At 39.8% G+C, this 18,536-nt stretch overlaps 2 protein-coding genes across 2 annotated transcripts; one reads left to right on the top strand and one right to left on the bottom strand.

Moving 5' to 3' along the window:
* Window positions 1-13,554: 13,554 nt before the first annotated feature.
* LOC111599679 (trypsin alpha-3-like) lies at window positions 13,555-14,426 on the bottom strand. The gene has a single exon (XM_023315384.2). It carries the CDS (start codon window positions 14,424-14,426, stop codon window positions 13,647-13,649), a length of 780 nt encoding a protein of 259 aa, XP_023171152.2. The 3' UTR covers window positions 13,555-13,646.
* Window positions 14,427-16,596: 2,170 nt separating this feature from the next.
* LOC111599675 (trypsin alpha-3-like) lies at window positions 16,597-17,423 on the top strand. The gene has a single exon (XM_023315379.2). It carries the CDS (start codon window positions 16,597-16,599, stop codon window positions 17,362-17,364), a length of 768 nt encoding a protein of 255 aa, XP_023171147.2. The 3' UTR covers window positions 17,365-17,423.
* Window positions 17,424-18,536: the final 1,113 nt, after the last annotated feature.

Here is an 18,536-nt window from a genome sequence, read left to right as displayed (position 1 = left end):
ACTATTTGCAACATGTTGCAATAAGTCTATCACCTATCGAATTTCGAAACTCAAATTGTTTTGCTTTTAGTTCTCTTTAGTTCTCTTGCCCAAATTGAACTACACAATATTCAGCACTAACTAACGTTACCCAAACCTAAGTCTAGAGAAAGATATACAAAAATATATTGCTATCGATGAGGACAAAGCTGAATATAATACTGACTATTATTTGTTAATTAAAATATTCCAAGCACCGATTATAGTCAGGTAGTTACTATATTAAGTTCCGATATTTTAAACAATAAAATGAATATGCATATGTGATATTAATTGACTCTTTTAGATATGTCTGACGACTAAAAGCATTTAAAGCCGTAATACCTAACGGCAGCAGCTCTTTGCAATGGTGGTTGAAAGGGCGCAAGTGGGCTTTAGGATGGGCGCTTTGCAGGGCATTTTCCGCACGCTAATGGTCTTACCTGAGGCGCTTCGCACAGGTCCCTTGACTTTGCTGGCCAAGTGGCTGTTGCTGCTGTTGGGCATTGTTAGACTTGACATTGTCTACTCTGATTTTCTTGGCATTGCATTCCGTAGGCATTTGCCCAAAAGCCTGGTGGACTGCATGTGAATGCCACTTGGGCTGCAAAAGAAGCCGGCAACGTGGAGAAGCGGCGATGTGTCGCCAATTTGCAGCATTCGCAAGTGGGGCTGTCAAATTGTTTTTACTAGTGGCAATAAAATGGTAGACAAGCTGCTCGACTGACAAACTGACAAACTGACAAAATGGCAAACTGGCAAACTGGCAAAGTGCCGGACTGAAGAGCAAGTCGACAGCGATTCTGACTGACTGTCAGAGTCCTTGTAGCATTGTGAAGGCTATAAATGGCTTTTGCTGCTGCTTATGCTACACTCGTGGCAGGGCGTGGCAAGGGTTGGCGGGTTGGCGGGGTGACGGGGTGGCGGGCTGGTGTGGACTGGCATGTGAGCACACGCTGACTTAAACAAATGACTTCGGGTAACGTCCTTTTGCTTGTTTATGCATAAATTCTAAATAATCCTGTGAAAAGTGAAATGCGCCAAAATGCGCTGCCTCGTGCGCTGGAATTGCGCTTTACTCTAATGTTTGGCTGCCGGATTTGAAGGCATTAGCCAAGCCCCTCCGATGCCCCGACCCCTCCTTCCCAGCAACTACCACTAAAGTGGGCTGGACTATAGTCGTTTGAAATCTACATACGTATTGTGTATATAAAAGCGACTCTGTGTGAGTGGCCTAAGCGTCGTATGCGTAATAATGCTGCGTTATCAATTTACATTGGGGCGGCAGCAGCAGCAGCAGCAGCAACAACAGCCGCAGCGACCACTGCCTTAGCCAAATTCAGTTTGCAAATTCAAATTACGTCAAAAAATATCATGTGCTCCGCAATTTCCATCTTTATTTTCTGTCTGCTGTTGTTGGATTTTGATGGCAGCTCTCGGCAAATTTGCAATCAATTGCTACTCTTCCAATTTCATGCATGAGAGCTGCTTAAAAGGTAGAATGCCAGTTGACCGGCTGCCATAGCCATCGTTGCCGTTGCCGTTGCCGTTGCCATTGCTACAGTTGCTGTTGTTGCCTCATGTTGCATGCAACGCACATCTAAACTGTGCTGGGTGCGTGGGTGGGTGCGTGGGCAGCATGTGTATTGAGGTATTCAAAAGTTTTTGGCCGCCTTGACGTTAGCATGCAGCGATTGCAGTTTCAAGTCTGCCAGGCACCGATTATTGTTTTAATTTTGCACACAGTCCAAAGCCTTGGACATTGTTTACCACTTTGGCATTTGGCTTAAGGTGCCAGCAACAGCAACAGCAGCAGCAGCAGCAACAGCAGCAATTGATGTATGCCCTAAGTGAAATTTTAGGCTGACGCCTGTGCATTTGCCTCACACTCAAACACATATGTGCTACATGTGGCAGGCAGCATGACGGCAGCATATTGAGAAAAGTTGCAAGAATTGGTCACCATTGTTTGACTTGCAATAATTACATGAACAGCAAAACGAATTGTATGTTTGGAAACTTTAAGTTGCAGATTGATAATAGTTCTCAAATTGCAACTACTGTTCAAAGTCATTCAGGAAGGGAAATGAGTGTAGTACAACGAACGAAAATAAAGTCTTGAAATTATGAATGTACACTCGATGCCCCGATACACCCATTAGTTATTATTTACGGCGCTGGACACATGAAATTTCGAATTGACAATTCAAGATGAAAGCAAGTAAGAAATATCTACTCGGAGGTGACTGACAACCTACAGCTTGTATCTACGTCATAAATTAAAATAAATTAAAAACAAACAGAAAAATATAAATTTTGTGAAACAAACAAATTTCAAGTCTCTCGCAGTTTTGGGGTCCTAAGGTGGGAGATTCATACATACAGAAAGGTGGACAGAGGTGATTAAGTACCTTGATCAAAAATATATATACTTTATGGCGTCTGTCACGCCTACTTCTGCTCGTTACATACACTTTCACAAAACCATTGGGCTCTGGGTTGAACTCAAGCTTCTCTTAAATAATCGATAACTATTCAAATTTAAATGTCATCGATTAAAAAACATTATCAAAATTTTAAGCATTAACTTTTATTTTATAAAATTTTCTTATTTTATATTTAGGATACACGCGGTATATCTAAAAACGTTGATCGGCTGAAGTTCAGGGTTTTCTTTAACAATATGGTTTTCAAATGACTTTGACTATTATTTTCTATATTAGGAAACAAGTCTACCAACTGTTTCTTCAAGCGTACCTTAGTGAAGGTTATATAAAGGCTTAAAGGTTACATTGATAATAAACCGTTAAATGAAATTAAAAATTAGGTCATTATGTGGATAACTTAAGCATCATTGGTCTTGTGACCCTACCAGGAGTCTACTCCTGTGTTAAGTTAAGACAACAGAAAGAAAGTAAAATATTTATATATGGATATTTTGGATAGTTTGTTTGTATCTATAAGAAGTAGCTGTTCCATTCGATCGACATTGATTTATGCAAAAACATGGAATTCGTCGAGTTTCGAGACAAAAGTTGAAAACTTAAGTCAGCCAGACGAGGCTGGGGGCACTGATGGCACATGCATATGCTCAAAGGGCTCCAGCTTTAGCTGTATTTAAAGCATCTAAAATTCTGTTTTCATTGGTCGGTAAAGCGCTTTAGCTGAGTCTCTGCTGGATGTTTGCCGCCTTGAACAAGCGAACTAATTGATAGCCAAAAACTCTTTGTTAGCATCAACGTATGAGTATTTTGGTTTAACTCGGGCAAGTTGGAGGCGAGCATACGTTGCGTATGCGTCATATGTTGTCAATGCATGGAAGAAGTCTGTGCCGCGCAGCAAGCGAACTATAAGTACAATTGAAGTTCCTTGGCAGAACTTAAGATTGCGCTACTCGATGTCCTTTGCTCTGTGCCTTGCTATGATGTGCTGTGTGTGCTTTGCGCTCTGTGCGTCTGCACTCTGACGACCCATTGAGCCGCCGAGCCGTCGAGCCGTCGAGCAGGACTCGTTGACTGACAGAAACTTGCTGCAATTTTCAACTTGACTGCCAAGGAGTTGAGCTCGCACTCTTGCTTGCACTCATCCCTGTCCATGTCGTCGACGTCGTCGACAAGTTATTTTATTGATAAACTTTTTCGTGGAGTGGCTCGCGGGCGAGGTAGCAGGTGGGTGTCAGCAGATATAGGCGGTGGGTAGATGGGGAAATGGGGAAATGGGGAGGTGAGAAGGCTTGTGGCAACGGACGACTCTTTGACGGTTGCTCTGAGCGCTGTCTTCACATTGTTTGGCTTAAATGGCATTAAATCCTTTTAATGCAGGGCGCCAGCAGTGCGGGAGGAAAAGCAGTCAACTTGCAGGCACTTTGGGGAAATCAATTGTACTGATTGTCCTGCAATTGAGCTGCTTCAATTCAACTGACTCGACAGCTGGCGATAGAGGGGAGTAGGCGAAAGCGGCCTGGCTAGTTGTATCCTTTTGAGCTGCTGCTCTGGCTGCTCTGGCTGCTGCTGCTGCTGCTTGATTTTGTCCTTAGCTGACTATTTATTTTTGCTATGGCACTTCTTTTTTGAGCCCTATCCTGGCGAGGCAAATTGAAAGATTTACGCTGTTGCTTAAAGGGAATTTAGCAAACTGTTGCTGGCATGCCAGCACGCAGGCTTTGGCGTCAATGCGTTTGCTATTGCGATTGCGATTGCCACTTCGAGTTGCGAGTGTGAGCTGCTTTATTATGGTGGACAGAAGTATAGCTGTAGCTGTAGCCGTAGCTGTAGCTGTAGCTGTAGCTGTAGCTGGAGCTGTGGCCGTTGTCTGGGGCATCCCTTCACCTGCAGCTATGTGGCCTCGTGCCGGCATCTCGGGCATACCTTGGCCACGTTTATTGCCACTTTTGAGTTGCATGAAATTAAACCCGCTTTTACGAGCAGCTATGCGAATGCCTCAAGTCCGCGCAGCGCGTGCTGCAACTTAAGTCTTTAAGACGAACCTCCCAGCCTGCGAGTTGGCCTTTTAATTATGCAAATGCATTGAGGGTTATTAATTGCAAGTGCAAGCCTTGGCGGCTCAAGGATTTCAAGTTTTAAGGCGCAGTTAGGCCGCAGTCGCCCATTAGACGACCTCAGTCGCAGCATCCACAAAAGGCTAAACACACACACACCTACACACACACATATATAAATATAAATGAAACCAAAAAAGAAATGAAACTGAAAATGAAAAGGAAAATAACAAAAGCCAAAGTGGCCAAAACCGACTGCCAACAAATCTTTTAGTGCAATCTGAAAGGCAGCGCTGGCAAAGCGCGCGGTCACGTCGCCTTTTTGCACAGTTGATAAGGAAAACGCTTAGAAAAGCGTGACCACAGCCGCAGCCGCAGCCGTAGCAGCGGCAGTTGGTGCCAAAGTCAAGGCAGGAGCTGCGGCCAGGTGCAGGCAGCCACAAGATAAACTCCGCAGGTGGGGCGTAGCGGAGGCTGAGGGAGTAGTTGCTGCATAAGAAAACGCAACTTTAGCAAATTTTCGTTTGTGTTGAAAAGTTTTCTCTTCCTTTTTTGCGCTGAATAAATCATCTTTTTGTTTTTAGCTTTTTTTTTATATTTTTTGTATGTGTCTGCTTGTCTATGCCTTTTGTTTTAGCTTCTTCGCGCTGTGATTTTCCTAGTTGCTGCTGTTTTTCCTATTGTTTTCCCAGTCATAAAACAATTGCCGTTAAGTGTTGTTAAATGCACGTGCAGCAGGTTTCAGCTTTCTGGTTGCACGTCGCAAATTGCACTGGCAACGGATTTGGGGCGGCTTTGTGTTGAACTCAACTAAACTGTTGCATGCTCCGAGGCAGCCAACACTGCAACTTTATATTGTTAATATTGCCTATGCAGCAGTCCGAGTTGAGCTGCTTATCTCTTGAGAACTTATGCTTATTGTGATGCTTGCATTAGTCCTTAAAATTAAGCCCAGAAATTATTAAGACAATATTTGTAAGTGTAAATTTGGGCAGAGAACTCCACAAAAGTATTTAGTCAATATTATTATTTAACATTTCCTGGAGTCATTATTAATTTAAAATATATTCTACAATATTCATGTGATGGAGTGGGCTATACATTTGCATTTACGAATACACTTTGTAAATAATGCATAAAATTAACTTATTAAATTCTTGCAGAAAATAAGATTTTGCTTGGCAAACTTTTAGTTTCAACCATATCGAAAATCCGATCACTACGCCCCTTCTATAATAGTTTTGCAAGCTGCCAAAAAGGTGTTTGTCCGTGCAACACCTGCACACATACAAGCACACAAGCTCATGCTTTCATAAGCCACGTCGGAAGCACTTCGAGTTTGTCGCTCGCTGACTTTTGATTTATGCCTCGTCGAATGTGTTGCCTGCCTTTTGGCCAGAGCAGCTGCTAATAAGCCTCAGTTCTGCACACAAATGCACACACAGTTTAGCCCTTTTAATTGCCTTTAATTTTCAACACCAGCGACCACAGCACGTAGCCAAGTGAAGATGAGTTGACTTGGCCATTGTTTTGGTGCTTAAGGCCTTTCTAGCTAGCTGTCTGGGTGTCAGTCGAGTGCGCTTAAGTCAACATACGGCTGCCATATAGACATAGACACTCGCTGCCAACTTAAACAGAGTCAAACACACACATGCACACACACACACACACACACACACACACACACAAGGCATTTCTAGCGCCGAAACGCGCTCCTTGGCACTGCTCAAATATTTACATTCCATTTAGGCACCGGGCTGTCTGGGCAGGCTCATCGTCTGCTGCTGCTGCTGCGGCGGCTGGCGCTGCTGTTGACTGAAACACTTCATCTTCATTTCACAGTTATTTTCAACTTCATTTGCGTGGTAAATAGGTGAACAAATACGCAACCAGCCGTGCACCGACAGCGACTCCCACACCATTTCCGACTTCGTCTTCTACTTTTCGGCTTGCGGATCGACTTTGCTGAGGCCGTGGCTGAGTCTGAGTCTCAGTCTGTGTCTGTGTCTGTGTCTGTGTCTGTGTCTGTAGTTGTGTCTGCGTGGGGCAGCACGCCGCCTTGGCATTAATATTTGCCCATTCCCCATAACTGTGTCACGGTGTCGTTTAACTTATTAGCCTGGCCAGCTCTGTGGCCTATTTGCATTAGCCTTAACATTTTCGTCGTCTTTTAATACTCTGCACTTAAAGTGTACTTAATTTTGAGGCATATTTTGGTTTGACAGGAGAACAGAGTGGGAGAGAGAAATACGAAAGGGGAGAGTGTGAAAGGAAATAAAAGATAGAATGAGAAAGTGAGAGAGACAAAGGGATAGTCTGAGAAAGACAGAGGACAGAAAGATATAGAAAGAGAGAAAGAGTGAGAGAGAGTTGAAGCAATGAGAAAGGGAGAGAGATATAGAGAGCGAAAGTGAGATGAGAGAGAGAGATGTCGAAATGAGAGAAGGAGAGAGCTATAGAGAACGAAAGTGAGATGAGAGAGAGAGAGGGAGAGTGAGAGAGAGAAAGGGAGAATGAGAGAGAGAGAGGGAGAGGAAGAGAAAGTGGGAGAGAGTCTGAAAATCAAGTGTGGGAGAGAAAGACATACTGAGAATGTGAGGAAATAAATAGAGGGAGAGATATAGACACAGAGAGAGAGAGAGAGAGGAAGCGAGCAGAGACTAAGAAACTGAGATGTTTGAAATGTTCATACTATGAATATCTTCTAGTAGAGATATTAAGATATATTTTCATATAATTCTAAAAATCTGAATTCTCACTTAGAAGGGTACGGGCACGTCGTTATGCTAAGCTAGCATGCAACACTTTGTCTATAGGGTTGACAAGTGGAGCGCAAAAAATGTTGGTTAGCAGCGCAAAATTCGTTTGCCGAGCGAAGATGTAGCGCAGATTAAATAATTCATTAAGAAAACTTGGCGAGTGCCTTTACAACACACAGCGTCCCCCTCTGCCCTTGCTCGCCCTGCCATCGTACCACCACGTTGTGGCAGTCATCAACGTCAGCGCCTCGTAGATGTTTAGATAAGCTTGGGGTAATTAAGCGCTGAGTGTTGCCACTGCCATAAAATATAGCGTAACTGGGCAAAGTTTTTTGGCGCGCGCATAGACGACATGAATTTAAATAGAAATTAAACTAAAATGAGTAACAGCAACAGCAGCAGCAACAGCAACAACTCACGCTTAAATTGTGCATCCAATTTGGGTATTTCCATGGGCCTGGCTTATTGCAAATATTAAATACAATTTAATAGCAGCGCGAAATTGGCGCAGCTTGTAAACAAAACGCAGCAGCAACTGGGACAACAACAATTAAGAGCCCAAAGGCTGACGTTTCATATGTGTGTGTGTGTATGTGACTGCGTGTGGCGCTACACATGCATGACAATGTCATGGAAACTTGTAAGCAGCCACAGCCCGCACAGCCGCCGCCCACTTAGCTCTGCCTGCATTTACTTTAGCCAGATTTATTGCAGGAAAACAGTTGGCGTCTCACTCGCTCACTCTTTCTCTCTCTCTCTCTCTCTCTCTGTGTGTGTTGATCAATCCTTTTATTTTCAATATATTCGGAGATTGGCCATTGTTGGCCTTCACTTGAACGCTTTTTCTTTGTCCACGTTAAAACCACTGTAAGTAACTAAGTTGCAGTTGCAGTTGCAGTTGCAGCTGAATTTTGTTGCTGCTGTTGCAGTTGCTTTTGATGTTGCTGTTGCTATTGCTGTTGCTGTTGCTGCTGGTTCGGCTGTTGTCGTTGCATTGTTTGCCTTCCTTGTGGGCTGCTCGCTGTCGGCCAGCTTTCAATAACAATTTACACAGCTTGTTGCATTCGCTTTTATTTTTTTGAAGCTGCTGCGATAGTTTCTTATCGCATTAAATATCTGTTGAATATTCAAATTTGTCGTTTGCTACTTTGATATCCGATTCAGCATACAAATTAAATTAAAAGAGAATAATTAATAAATTGTGAAGTTGGTCTCGGACTCGGATATGCTGAGAGCTCTGATGCTGAAATTGCCGTATAAATGCCATGCGATACCGTTGAGCGAAACTTTAATAAACAACTGAATATTTTATAACAATTTATCGATTTTTATTTATTTAACTGTTGATTTAAGTGTATCAGCAAGTAGGTCTGCCACTTTCGATACTATAGAGAAAGACAGAGAGATATATATAGAGAGAGAGAGGGGGAGAGCGAGAGAGAGGAACGGAGTACGACAGACGGATTGTTTAATATCCAACTGAACTGTTTATCTAACTATAGTCATACTACTTTATCAATAAGAATATATGCATATTTAATGAATAAAAGTAATAATTAAATAGAAAAACAATGCAAATATCTCATTTATATATTTCATTGTTTTTAAAGTTCGTAGACAAATTAGAATTCTATTTTAATTTTTCGATATATTTAATGTTCGGTAATTGCAGCTTAAATAAACTCACTGCCAACAACAACGAACATTTGTAATTATGCACATTTAATGAATCAGATGATTATATTGAAATAAAGGCATAATTGCGGCGAAAGGATATTTAACTTTAGTCTCGTACGTTTGCAAATGAAATACAAAAATCGGAGCTGAAAGGCAATGCGTAATACCATTTAATGCCGATCTAATGTTATTGTTGTGCCTCCAATGCGCACTGCTCTGTGCTTGATTCGGAATGCAGTGCACCATGTGCTTGCCACGTTTTTGTTGTCAAAATCACATTTCAACAATGTCGAGTCGTCCTGCTGCCGATATACTTACGTGCATGTATTACAAGTTGCGTGTTTATTAAATGTCATTTGATGATGATGACATACGGCAGGAATACTTGGAGAAGAAACAGAGCAGTTCAAGGAGACACAAAGTGCTGAAATACGGTTGGATTATTCATAAGTCATCTGAGTCTCTACAGCGTATACCCGCTGTCAGATATTTAGAATGCTGCATACCTATAAGAAAGCTGAAGATCGATGGCCATACAAAGCTTGAATACATTTTAGGAAGTATACTGTCTTTATTTTTTTTCAATGAGTTATACCTGGTGCTGCAATCAGTGCAGATATTTATAAAACTGTTTCAAACCCATTAGCCGACTGCATTAAATTGCCTAACTTTAAAAAAGTCGCCGTCGCCACGATATTGACTACAACTTTGCATTGATTTATTGCCGTATTGGGGCACTCGTTGCCCCTCTGTCTGGGCAAACTCTCTTCACTCTTTACTCCCTCCTTGCGGCTGCTCCAGTTGCTCGACGGTGCATGAATGTCACTGCTGAGCCAAGCAGACAAGACAACCTACAACGTGCGCTGCGAATTGCGAATTGCGAACAACCAATAGCGAGCAAACAACATCGAACATGGGCGAAAGCCAAAGGCGAACAGCAACAAATAACACGAGCTACAACAATAACAACAGAGACTGAAAGCCGTAAAAAGTGTAGCACAGAAATCAGCGCACGTTAGCAATTAATAATGGCCAAAAGTAGTGGGAATAAAGCAATGGCCAGACATTTGGCGGCTCGCGTATGGGGACCTAAGCGACAGAAGGAAAAAACAAAACAGAAAACTAAAAAGAAAGACATCCACAAATGTGATATGGGCACAAAAGACGGCCAAAAAGGACCACAGCTGCAGCCTGCCCAACCGTTGTTTGCCAACTGTACGATGGGTGAAATCTGTAAAAGTAATGGCAAAATTAAAGTTTTCAAGTGAAAAACAAGCCGTCAACTTGGAAATTGTAAAGGAAAATTAACCTTTATTTTTAATCTTTCAACTTATCTGCTTAAATTAATCATACAACTTTTTTTTTATGGTCAAGAAATGTTTATGCTTTTCGGTACGTCACTTCGGCTAAGACACCTCATATTTCTTGAGCTATCTCCCACCTTATTCCGCATTTACCTTTCAAAGTAGTTTTCAGCGAAGTCACAGACCTTTGTTATTGCCCATTTGCTCTACAGTAGTCTCCATTTTGACTTCACCGACAGCTTGGGCGGTCTTTTCATCTGTTTACTTTTCGCAGTTAAAGAAAGTGTGCTCCATGTCCATGCATCCGCCGTAAATGCAGCTGGATTCGGCAGTTTTCCATATCTTATTTAGTTACTTTCGAAAGTAACCATGACAAGAGAGCCATTCTGTCCACCTCTCGTGAATTTCGTGGGATGAGCAGATTCACATTTTTTACTTAAATTTGTGGATAGCTTAAATACATTGGAAATAAATATTGATTTATTTGTTATAAAGATTTACTTCATAAATAATGTTCCAGTTTTTTTAATTTTAGTTTATATACATATTATAATATTATTTTTATTTGGATATTATATATTCGGAGAATCGTTCTGCAATATAATATTCTGCTGTCAATATAATATTTGCTCTTTAATAACTTCGAGTGAAATAATATAAAATTACTACTTGAATTAAATGTGCCAATCCATTGGCATAGCTTGTGAAATCTTTATTATTTTATTATTAATAGATCTCGTCGATTGTATTTAAATAGAAAAATATATATATTGGTTTTGCCCGATGTCCGTCCATCTGTCCGTGTGGCGTAAAAGAGCTAAGAAGCTATTAAAGCCAGGCACTTCTAATTTATTCTCATGAATATAACCAAGAATGAATAGATGTATATAAATATATAAAGGCATAGATATATTCACTCCTATATGGAAGTGGCAGCATAACTTAGGCACATCATTTGATCTCTTCTATATAAAGACACTTAAATTATAATTCCGACAATTTTACTAGAAGAGCGGGAAGTGATGGCATCACTCCCTACATTAAAATATAAATTACTAACTGTTTGGGTCCGATCGTTAAATTGATATTAAAAATTTATGAAGAACTATTTATGAAGAGATTAGTTTCTAATTTAAGTCGCTTTTGAATAAATATTTGTTTATATTATATTTTATGGCCAAATATCTGATTAACCAATTACTGTTTCACATGTTTGGTTTGCTCAAAAATGAATTTTACCCCTTGATAAAATTTAGAAACTTGAATTTCCATTTCCCACTTGCCATTTAACAGCTAGTCAATTTAAAATGACCATTAAAGCCAACGCGACAGGGCACGCAGACGGCTGCATAATATAAAAAATTAAATGCCACGTACGCAGTCACGCCCCACACACATACACAAACACACACACACACACACAGGCACACACACGTACATGCAGCGCTGTCAGATGTAATTATTAATTTCTAAAAAGCCATTCAAATAATATAATTTTAAAATGCGCGCCAGCCGTTGACGTGCCCGTAAGCCGAACTGCTTTGGGAGAATGGGGTCAATTGCTGCAGCTCTGGGCCATCTGGCCAATGGTCAACGGTCAATGGTCAGCGGCTGGCGCTGCTTGGTTACAACTGTCGCTAGACGCAATGGGCATTAATTTATGTGTTGCCCTACGAAATCAATATGCCCGAAGCGTAAAGATGCAAATTCGGCAACTGGCCAAAAAATAGTTTGCCGATTCGTCCATATGCGCTGCATTAACATTTTGCATATGTTTCGATTTTAATGTGCGCGCACATCCTCTCATAGTCAACTAATCCTAATTTAAATGTTTTGTTCACATTACACATACGCCGCGTGTGACAGGCAGCAACATTTAAAATGAACCAACAATTTAATTGCTGGGCAAAAATTAGCAAACATGTTCAAACGAATGTCATAATAACGGAAAAAATCACAAAAACATTCTGCATAACAGATTCTATTAAATATCTAGTCTCAATATTAAAAACCAATTTCACATAATTGGAAAATGGAAATTGTCTATAAGCATTATAATATTCAAATTAGATTCATGTCAGCATAGGAAATCTTAATTTAATCGTCCACTAGTAAAAGGTCAAAATTTTGTTTTTAAATTAAGTTTGCCCTTGATCGCATTTAGCTTTACTAACAATCAACTCGACTGAAATGCTTAGGAAACCCATTGGTCCTCTTTATCATATGTTCAACGAACAATATCAAGAAGTCAATTTTGGCGAACACTTAAATATATTTCCCAATGAATAAAAACCTGCCTAAAGAAATGGCTATTAAGTCAAATGAGCTTGGATTTGAATTCGATAAAAATTCAAAATTGCTGAATCATCCACTGACAGCTGACATTGAACATTAAACATCTAGTAAATAGGGGTTGTATCAACCCATATAACTGGCATAGAGTGTTCTCATATAGCAGCTCAATATACAGGGACAGTATAGATAATAACAGATTCGGCAACTGTGTGAGATAATAGCCGCTGGATTCTGAAACAGATAGTCCAGCGGCCAGCTGTGAGATCTAAGAGCCGCATGGAAATTAAACCCTTGCAAATGGCTGAGTTAGTTACAGTAACGAATCCCCACAATGACAAAACGTATGCTTCAGAATAGCTTGTTTTGACACAGCATCCGAAGTCATCTGATCCAAATGAATAAATCTTGCGCTAAGTCCGGTGTGTCCGACTTGATCAATTAACGGTAAGTTAAAATCGATACGCAATAAAATAAGTAACTTATTATCGATTATCGGTACTTGGTATCGATACTTGGTATCGATACTTGGCATCGATACTTGGTATCGATACTTGGTATCGAAATCAAATGATTGATTTGATTTTTGCTTCATACCATTATATATATATATATATATATATTTACACTATATGATATTTATATTTACAATAAAAATAACAAGGATCAATTTTTCGCATGCCTCCAATAACAACCACAACCAAAAACTTCTGGATTACCTAAAATGGAGTTAGACTAGGATAGACAGACAGCGACTCGACTGTTGTCCACGATCAATAATTCTGCTGATTCTGATATATATTCTGTGGTGCCACAAGTTTCATTTTACCTGTTTTCATATGTAGCAAAAGTATGAATCCTTGAATTAGCATTTTCAATTTTCAATCAATCAATTTCTATCATTTCAGGTTATTTCCCCAGCAGCAGCTTCGATTCTAAAATTTCAATATATTTGAATGACTTCATACCGAATCAATTGTTTGAGAAAAATGTGTTTCATTTCGTTTGCTTGTTATGTTCACACAATTTTATTCATTCAAAAATTAATATTCATACATTTGAAAGATTAAGTTGAAGAAAAATAAAATACTTTGTATTTTATATATGTGTCAGATTTGTTTCTAATGACTCTATGGTTTTCAACAACCAGTCATGGAAGTATGCAACATTGGCGTATACTCCTGGGTCGTTTGGCTTAGTACGGTCAGAGACCCAAGAGACAATGCCATCAAGTTCACCATTAGATAGCAGGGGTCCTCCAGAATCTCTCCCGTATGCACCTTTCGAACCTTCGAAGGCGCAGATCATATCTTTAAAAAGTAACCGAGCTTTATAGTACTTTTTACATTGCTCATATCCCACAATTTTGAGATCCATTTCCATTATATATTCTGGAAATTCAAATCCCGTAAAGTCAAGGTCTGACACATGAGCAGGTGCTTCATTTGGGGGACTCTGTGTCGCCAAGCGAATCGGTTGCACTAAAGTTCCCAGCTCAAGTGGTTCAGCCAGCCGAACCACAGCTATGTCATTTTCCAAGGTTTTCCTAGAGAAGTGTTCGTGGAGCCGAATGGAATCCACCGCAATAAACTGGCCACCCTCATATGCGTTTGAAGAACCTGCTCGTACTGAATAGTGTCTTACTGTTTTATCATCAATACAATGGGCTGCAGTTATGACGATATTTGCGCTGTAAATGGAGCCACCACAATGAGGACGGTCGAGTTTCAGCAATGCAACTTGCCAGGGCACCAGTGCTATGTCAATTTCTTGTCCATTTACAATTCGCGATCCAACCCTTTTCGAAAACAGTTCCCGAGCACTCAGGAGCGAAGCCGTCGTGAGCAGCAGGGCTAGTAGTGCCAAGTACATCGCCATGTTGTGGTAAGTTGAAGTAGAAAACTTACGGTTTTATAGCAACATTGCAGGGCTTTATCGGAAATTACCTTTCATAATCAGAAAAACTCCATTAGAACCCTCTACTAATTTGGTAGATATAATTTAATTTATGTATATTTTGTTTATCAATATTTGTTAATTAGGAAGTCTCTGCTCTGAGAATATTTGCAGAAAGTTGTCATTGATAAGTTCATTTGTGGTTTGCAGTTGTTGAAGAATATACGATAATTTAACAATGGTGGTGTTAGCTAAATACCTCGACACTAACTAAAAAACCGATTTGTACTATTACATATGCCTCTTATAAAACAAATCGATTAAATAGTAATTGGCTTACATGCTTTTCTTCTCGAGGTCAACAAGCTCTCAAGCTCCCTAGTTGGGAATAGTCGTCTGAGAAATACCAAAACTCGTCCATCATATCTAATATGAGTCTCTATTTATTTTGGAACGAGATAATCCAAACATGGAACATATAAAACGAATTGGTTGTCTCAAGCTCTCACAGTTAATAATTTTATTTTTATTTTATTTTTTTTTTATTTTATTTTTTATTCCCTCTTTATTGTTATCGATTATGATCGAAATGCAGTTATTAAAATATATCTCATACGGCTGAAGAGCTAGAGCCTCCAAATTTTGTATTAGTTTTATGTATATTTTATGCAATTTTGGTTTTTGATGAATTTTAGATATCGACTCAAAATTTCTCAAAATCCGTTCAATTTAAGTTTAGTTGCAGATACTGCCAATATGTATAGTAGCTTACGGCTTTACTAGGCTGACATGTACTCCAATAGCATATGTAAATCACATGCTAAAAGTTGCATTGAAATCCGTTAAGTAACGGTTTTAAACCAAGCTTTTGGCTCATTGGCACAAGCACGTGGCAAGCAGCGCCAAGCGCACACATTTGTCCTATACATTCGAATGAGTGCATTTATTTCTACTCGATGAATCGAAGTTGCAATTAAATTGTGTTTGAATTGCCACCTGATACTTGAATTTACATTTGCCACTGATCGATCAAGGAGTACAGTGGCGATGTTGGTAGAGAAGTTCGCAGTTCGGCCTTTGCTCACGACGGAATTTTTTAAAATTTATTTTACAAATTTGGTATAGATGCGAGCTATGAAGAAAACGCAAATCGGTCAGGGTTCAAGTAATCTCCTAGTCGGTCACTCCAACTATTGCTTTCTAACTTGTTTCCATATATGGTTGTACTGTGTCGAATGCGATATAGAAGAATATTACTTTCTCTAACATTTGTAATTGGCACAGCGAACAAACAGACAAACTTGATTTAATATATACTGTATATTGTATACTGGCTGCCACGTCAGCTTCAACAAGCAGAACACATTTGCCCAAGTATCGTTATCGATACTTAGTATCGCTTTTGTATCGCTTCTGTATCGGATGGCAAGGAACATCTGAAGAGCAGTGGGATGTAATAACGAACCGATCTTTACGTCGTTGTCAGCCTTTGTTTATGCGCATTCAATTAACCAAATGTCTCTGCCCAGCACCCTCATTATACTAGATAAAGATCTGATCTTCAGCACATAGCACATCTCGAGCTACCAGACATGAAAGAGAGTATTTCAATTGCGAGTTCATCTAACAATAAACAACGCCAATTGCAAATAATGAACAATAAAATGTCTGCTAGAAGCCGTTCTTCATCACTTACGAGGCCGGGCTACACGTAACTAAGCATCGATACTAAGTATCGATACCAAATATCGATACCAAGGTGCGATACCACGTATCTATACCAAGTATCGATACCATGTATCTATACCAAGTATCGATACCAAGAATCGATACCAAGTATCGATAACAAGTAACGATACCAAGTATCGATACCAAGTATATTCTTCAACAACTGCAAACCACAAATGAACTTATCAGTGACAACTTTCTGCAAATATTCTCAGAGCAGAGACTTCCTAATTAACAAATATTGATAAACAAAATATACATAAATTAAATTATATCTACCAAACTAGTAGAGGGTTCTAATGGAGTTTTTCTGATTATGAAAGGTAATTTTTGATAAAGCCCTGCAATGCTTCCAATGGAACCTGCAATCCAGAATTTCCTATAAAACCGTAAGTTTTCTATTTCAACTTACCACAACATTGCGATGTACTTGGCACTACTAGTCCTGCTGCTCACGACAGCTTCGCTCCTGGGTGCTGGGAAACTGTTTTCGAAAAGGGTTGGATCGCGAATTGTAAATGGACAAGAAATTGACATATCAGCGGTGCCCTGGCAAGTTGCGTTGTTGAAACTCAACCGTCCTCATTGTGGTGGCTCCATTTACAGCGCAAATATCGTCATAACTGCAGCCCATTGTATTAATGATAAAATAGTACATTTTTCAGTACGAGCAGGTTCTTCAAACGCAAATGAGGGTGGCCAGGTAATTGCATTGGATTCCATTCTGGTCCACGAACACTTCTCTTGGAATACCAAGGAGAATGACATCGCTGTAGTTTGGCTGGCTGAACCACTTGAGCTGGGAACGTTAGTGCAACCGATTCGCTTGGCGACACAGAGTCCCCCAAATGAAGCACCTGCTTATGTGTCAGGCTATGGCTATACGGGATATGAAAACCCAGACCATTTGAATGGTGTGGATCTGAAAATTGTGGGTTATGAGCAATGTAAGTCCCTTGATGCTGAGTTAATTTTTGAAGGTATGATCTGCGCCTTCGGAGATTCGAAAGATGCATGCCAGGGAGATTCTGGCGGACCCCTGGTATCTAATGGTGAACTTGTTGGCATTGTCTCTTGGGGCTCTGACTGTAAAGAGCCAAAATACCCAGGAGTATACGCCAATGTTGCATTCTTCCATGACTGGTTGCTGAAAACCATAGAGTCATCAGAAGCAAATCTGAAACATATATAACCAGCAAGAAAGCTCTATTCGGGGTGCCCGACTAGGAGATATCCTGATCCCAGTCCTATCAGCGTTTTTTATATTTTTCGTAGTTTGTAAACAGTATTCAAAAATAAAAAACAAATAACAAATTTGAACTTAAGTAGCAGCTGTTAATTCAAGCACAATTCAATCGCAATTTCAATTCTTGGAATAGAAAAGAATACACGCATTTGAATGTATGTGTGCACACGCATAGGAAAAATGCGTGGGCGTGGCGCTGCTTGACATCTGCTTTTGCAAATTGTCCAAACGTTTTGTTTAATAACTTCTGTTTCACTTAATGGATTTTAATGAAACTTTCAGCATATGATCTACATATCCTATTGGCTTGGTTGAGATGCAAACGCCTTCACATAATGGCCCTATTTTCCGCTGAACTTCAATTTTAAGAACTTGGGGAGATTTGGAGCCGGTATCCAAAATCCAACAAAAACTAAAATTGCATAAAATATACATAAAACTAAATACAAAATTTGGAGACTCTAGCTATTCAGCCGTATGAGATATATTTTACTAACTGCATTTCGATCATGATTTTAATCGATAACAATAAAGCTTGAATAAAAATTGATATGTGTGCGCTATACACGGACCTATAAGAAAATATCGATTTTTCCGCTCGTGTTTACACAACGAATATAACGAATAGTCGGAGGGACGGACAGACGAGGGACGGGTAGACGGAGGGCTAAATCGACTCGGAATTTTTATACTTTATGATTTCTGCCACACGTCCTTCTGCTTGTAACATTCATGTTAACAAAACCATTATAGCTTGATTACCAATTTTTAATGGATTCAGGGTATAAATATGTGTTTCAATTATTATTAACTGTGAGAGCTTGAGACAACCAATTCGTTTTATATGTTCCATGTTTGGATTATCTCGTTCCAAAATAAATAGAGACTCATATTAGATATGATGGACGAGTTTTGGTATTTCTCAGACGACTATTCCCAACTAGGGAGCTTGAGAGCTTGTTGACCTCGAGAAGAAAAGCATGTAAGCCAATTACTATTTAATCGATTTGTTTTATAAGAGGCATATGTAATAGTACAAATCGGTTTTTTAGTTAGTGTCGAGGTATTTAGCTAACACCACCATTGTTAAATTATCGTATATTCTTCAACAACTGCAA

The sequence above is a fragment of the Drosophila hydei genome, unplaced genomic scaffold (genome assembly GCF_003285905.1).
Source record: "Drosophila hydei strain 15085-1641.00,03,60 unplaced genomic scaffold, DhydRS2 tig00000060-arrow-pilon, whole genome shotgun sequence".
Taxonomy (NCBI): domain Eukaryota; kingdom Metazoa; phylum Arthropoda; class Insecta; order Diptera; family Drosophilidae; genus Drosophila; species Drosophila hydei.
Note: the sequence above shows the minus strand (reverse complement) of the source record. Positions and strands in the feature narration are given on the sequence as shown.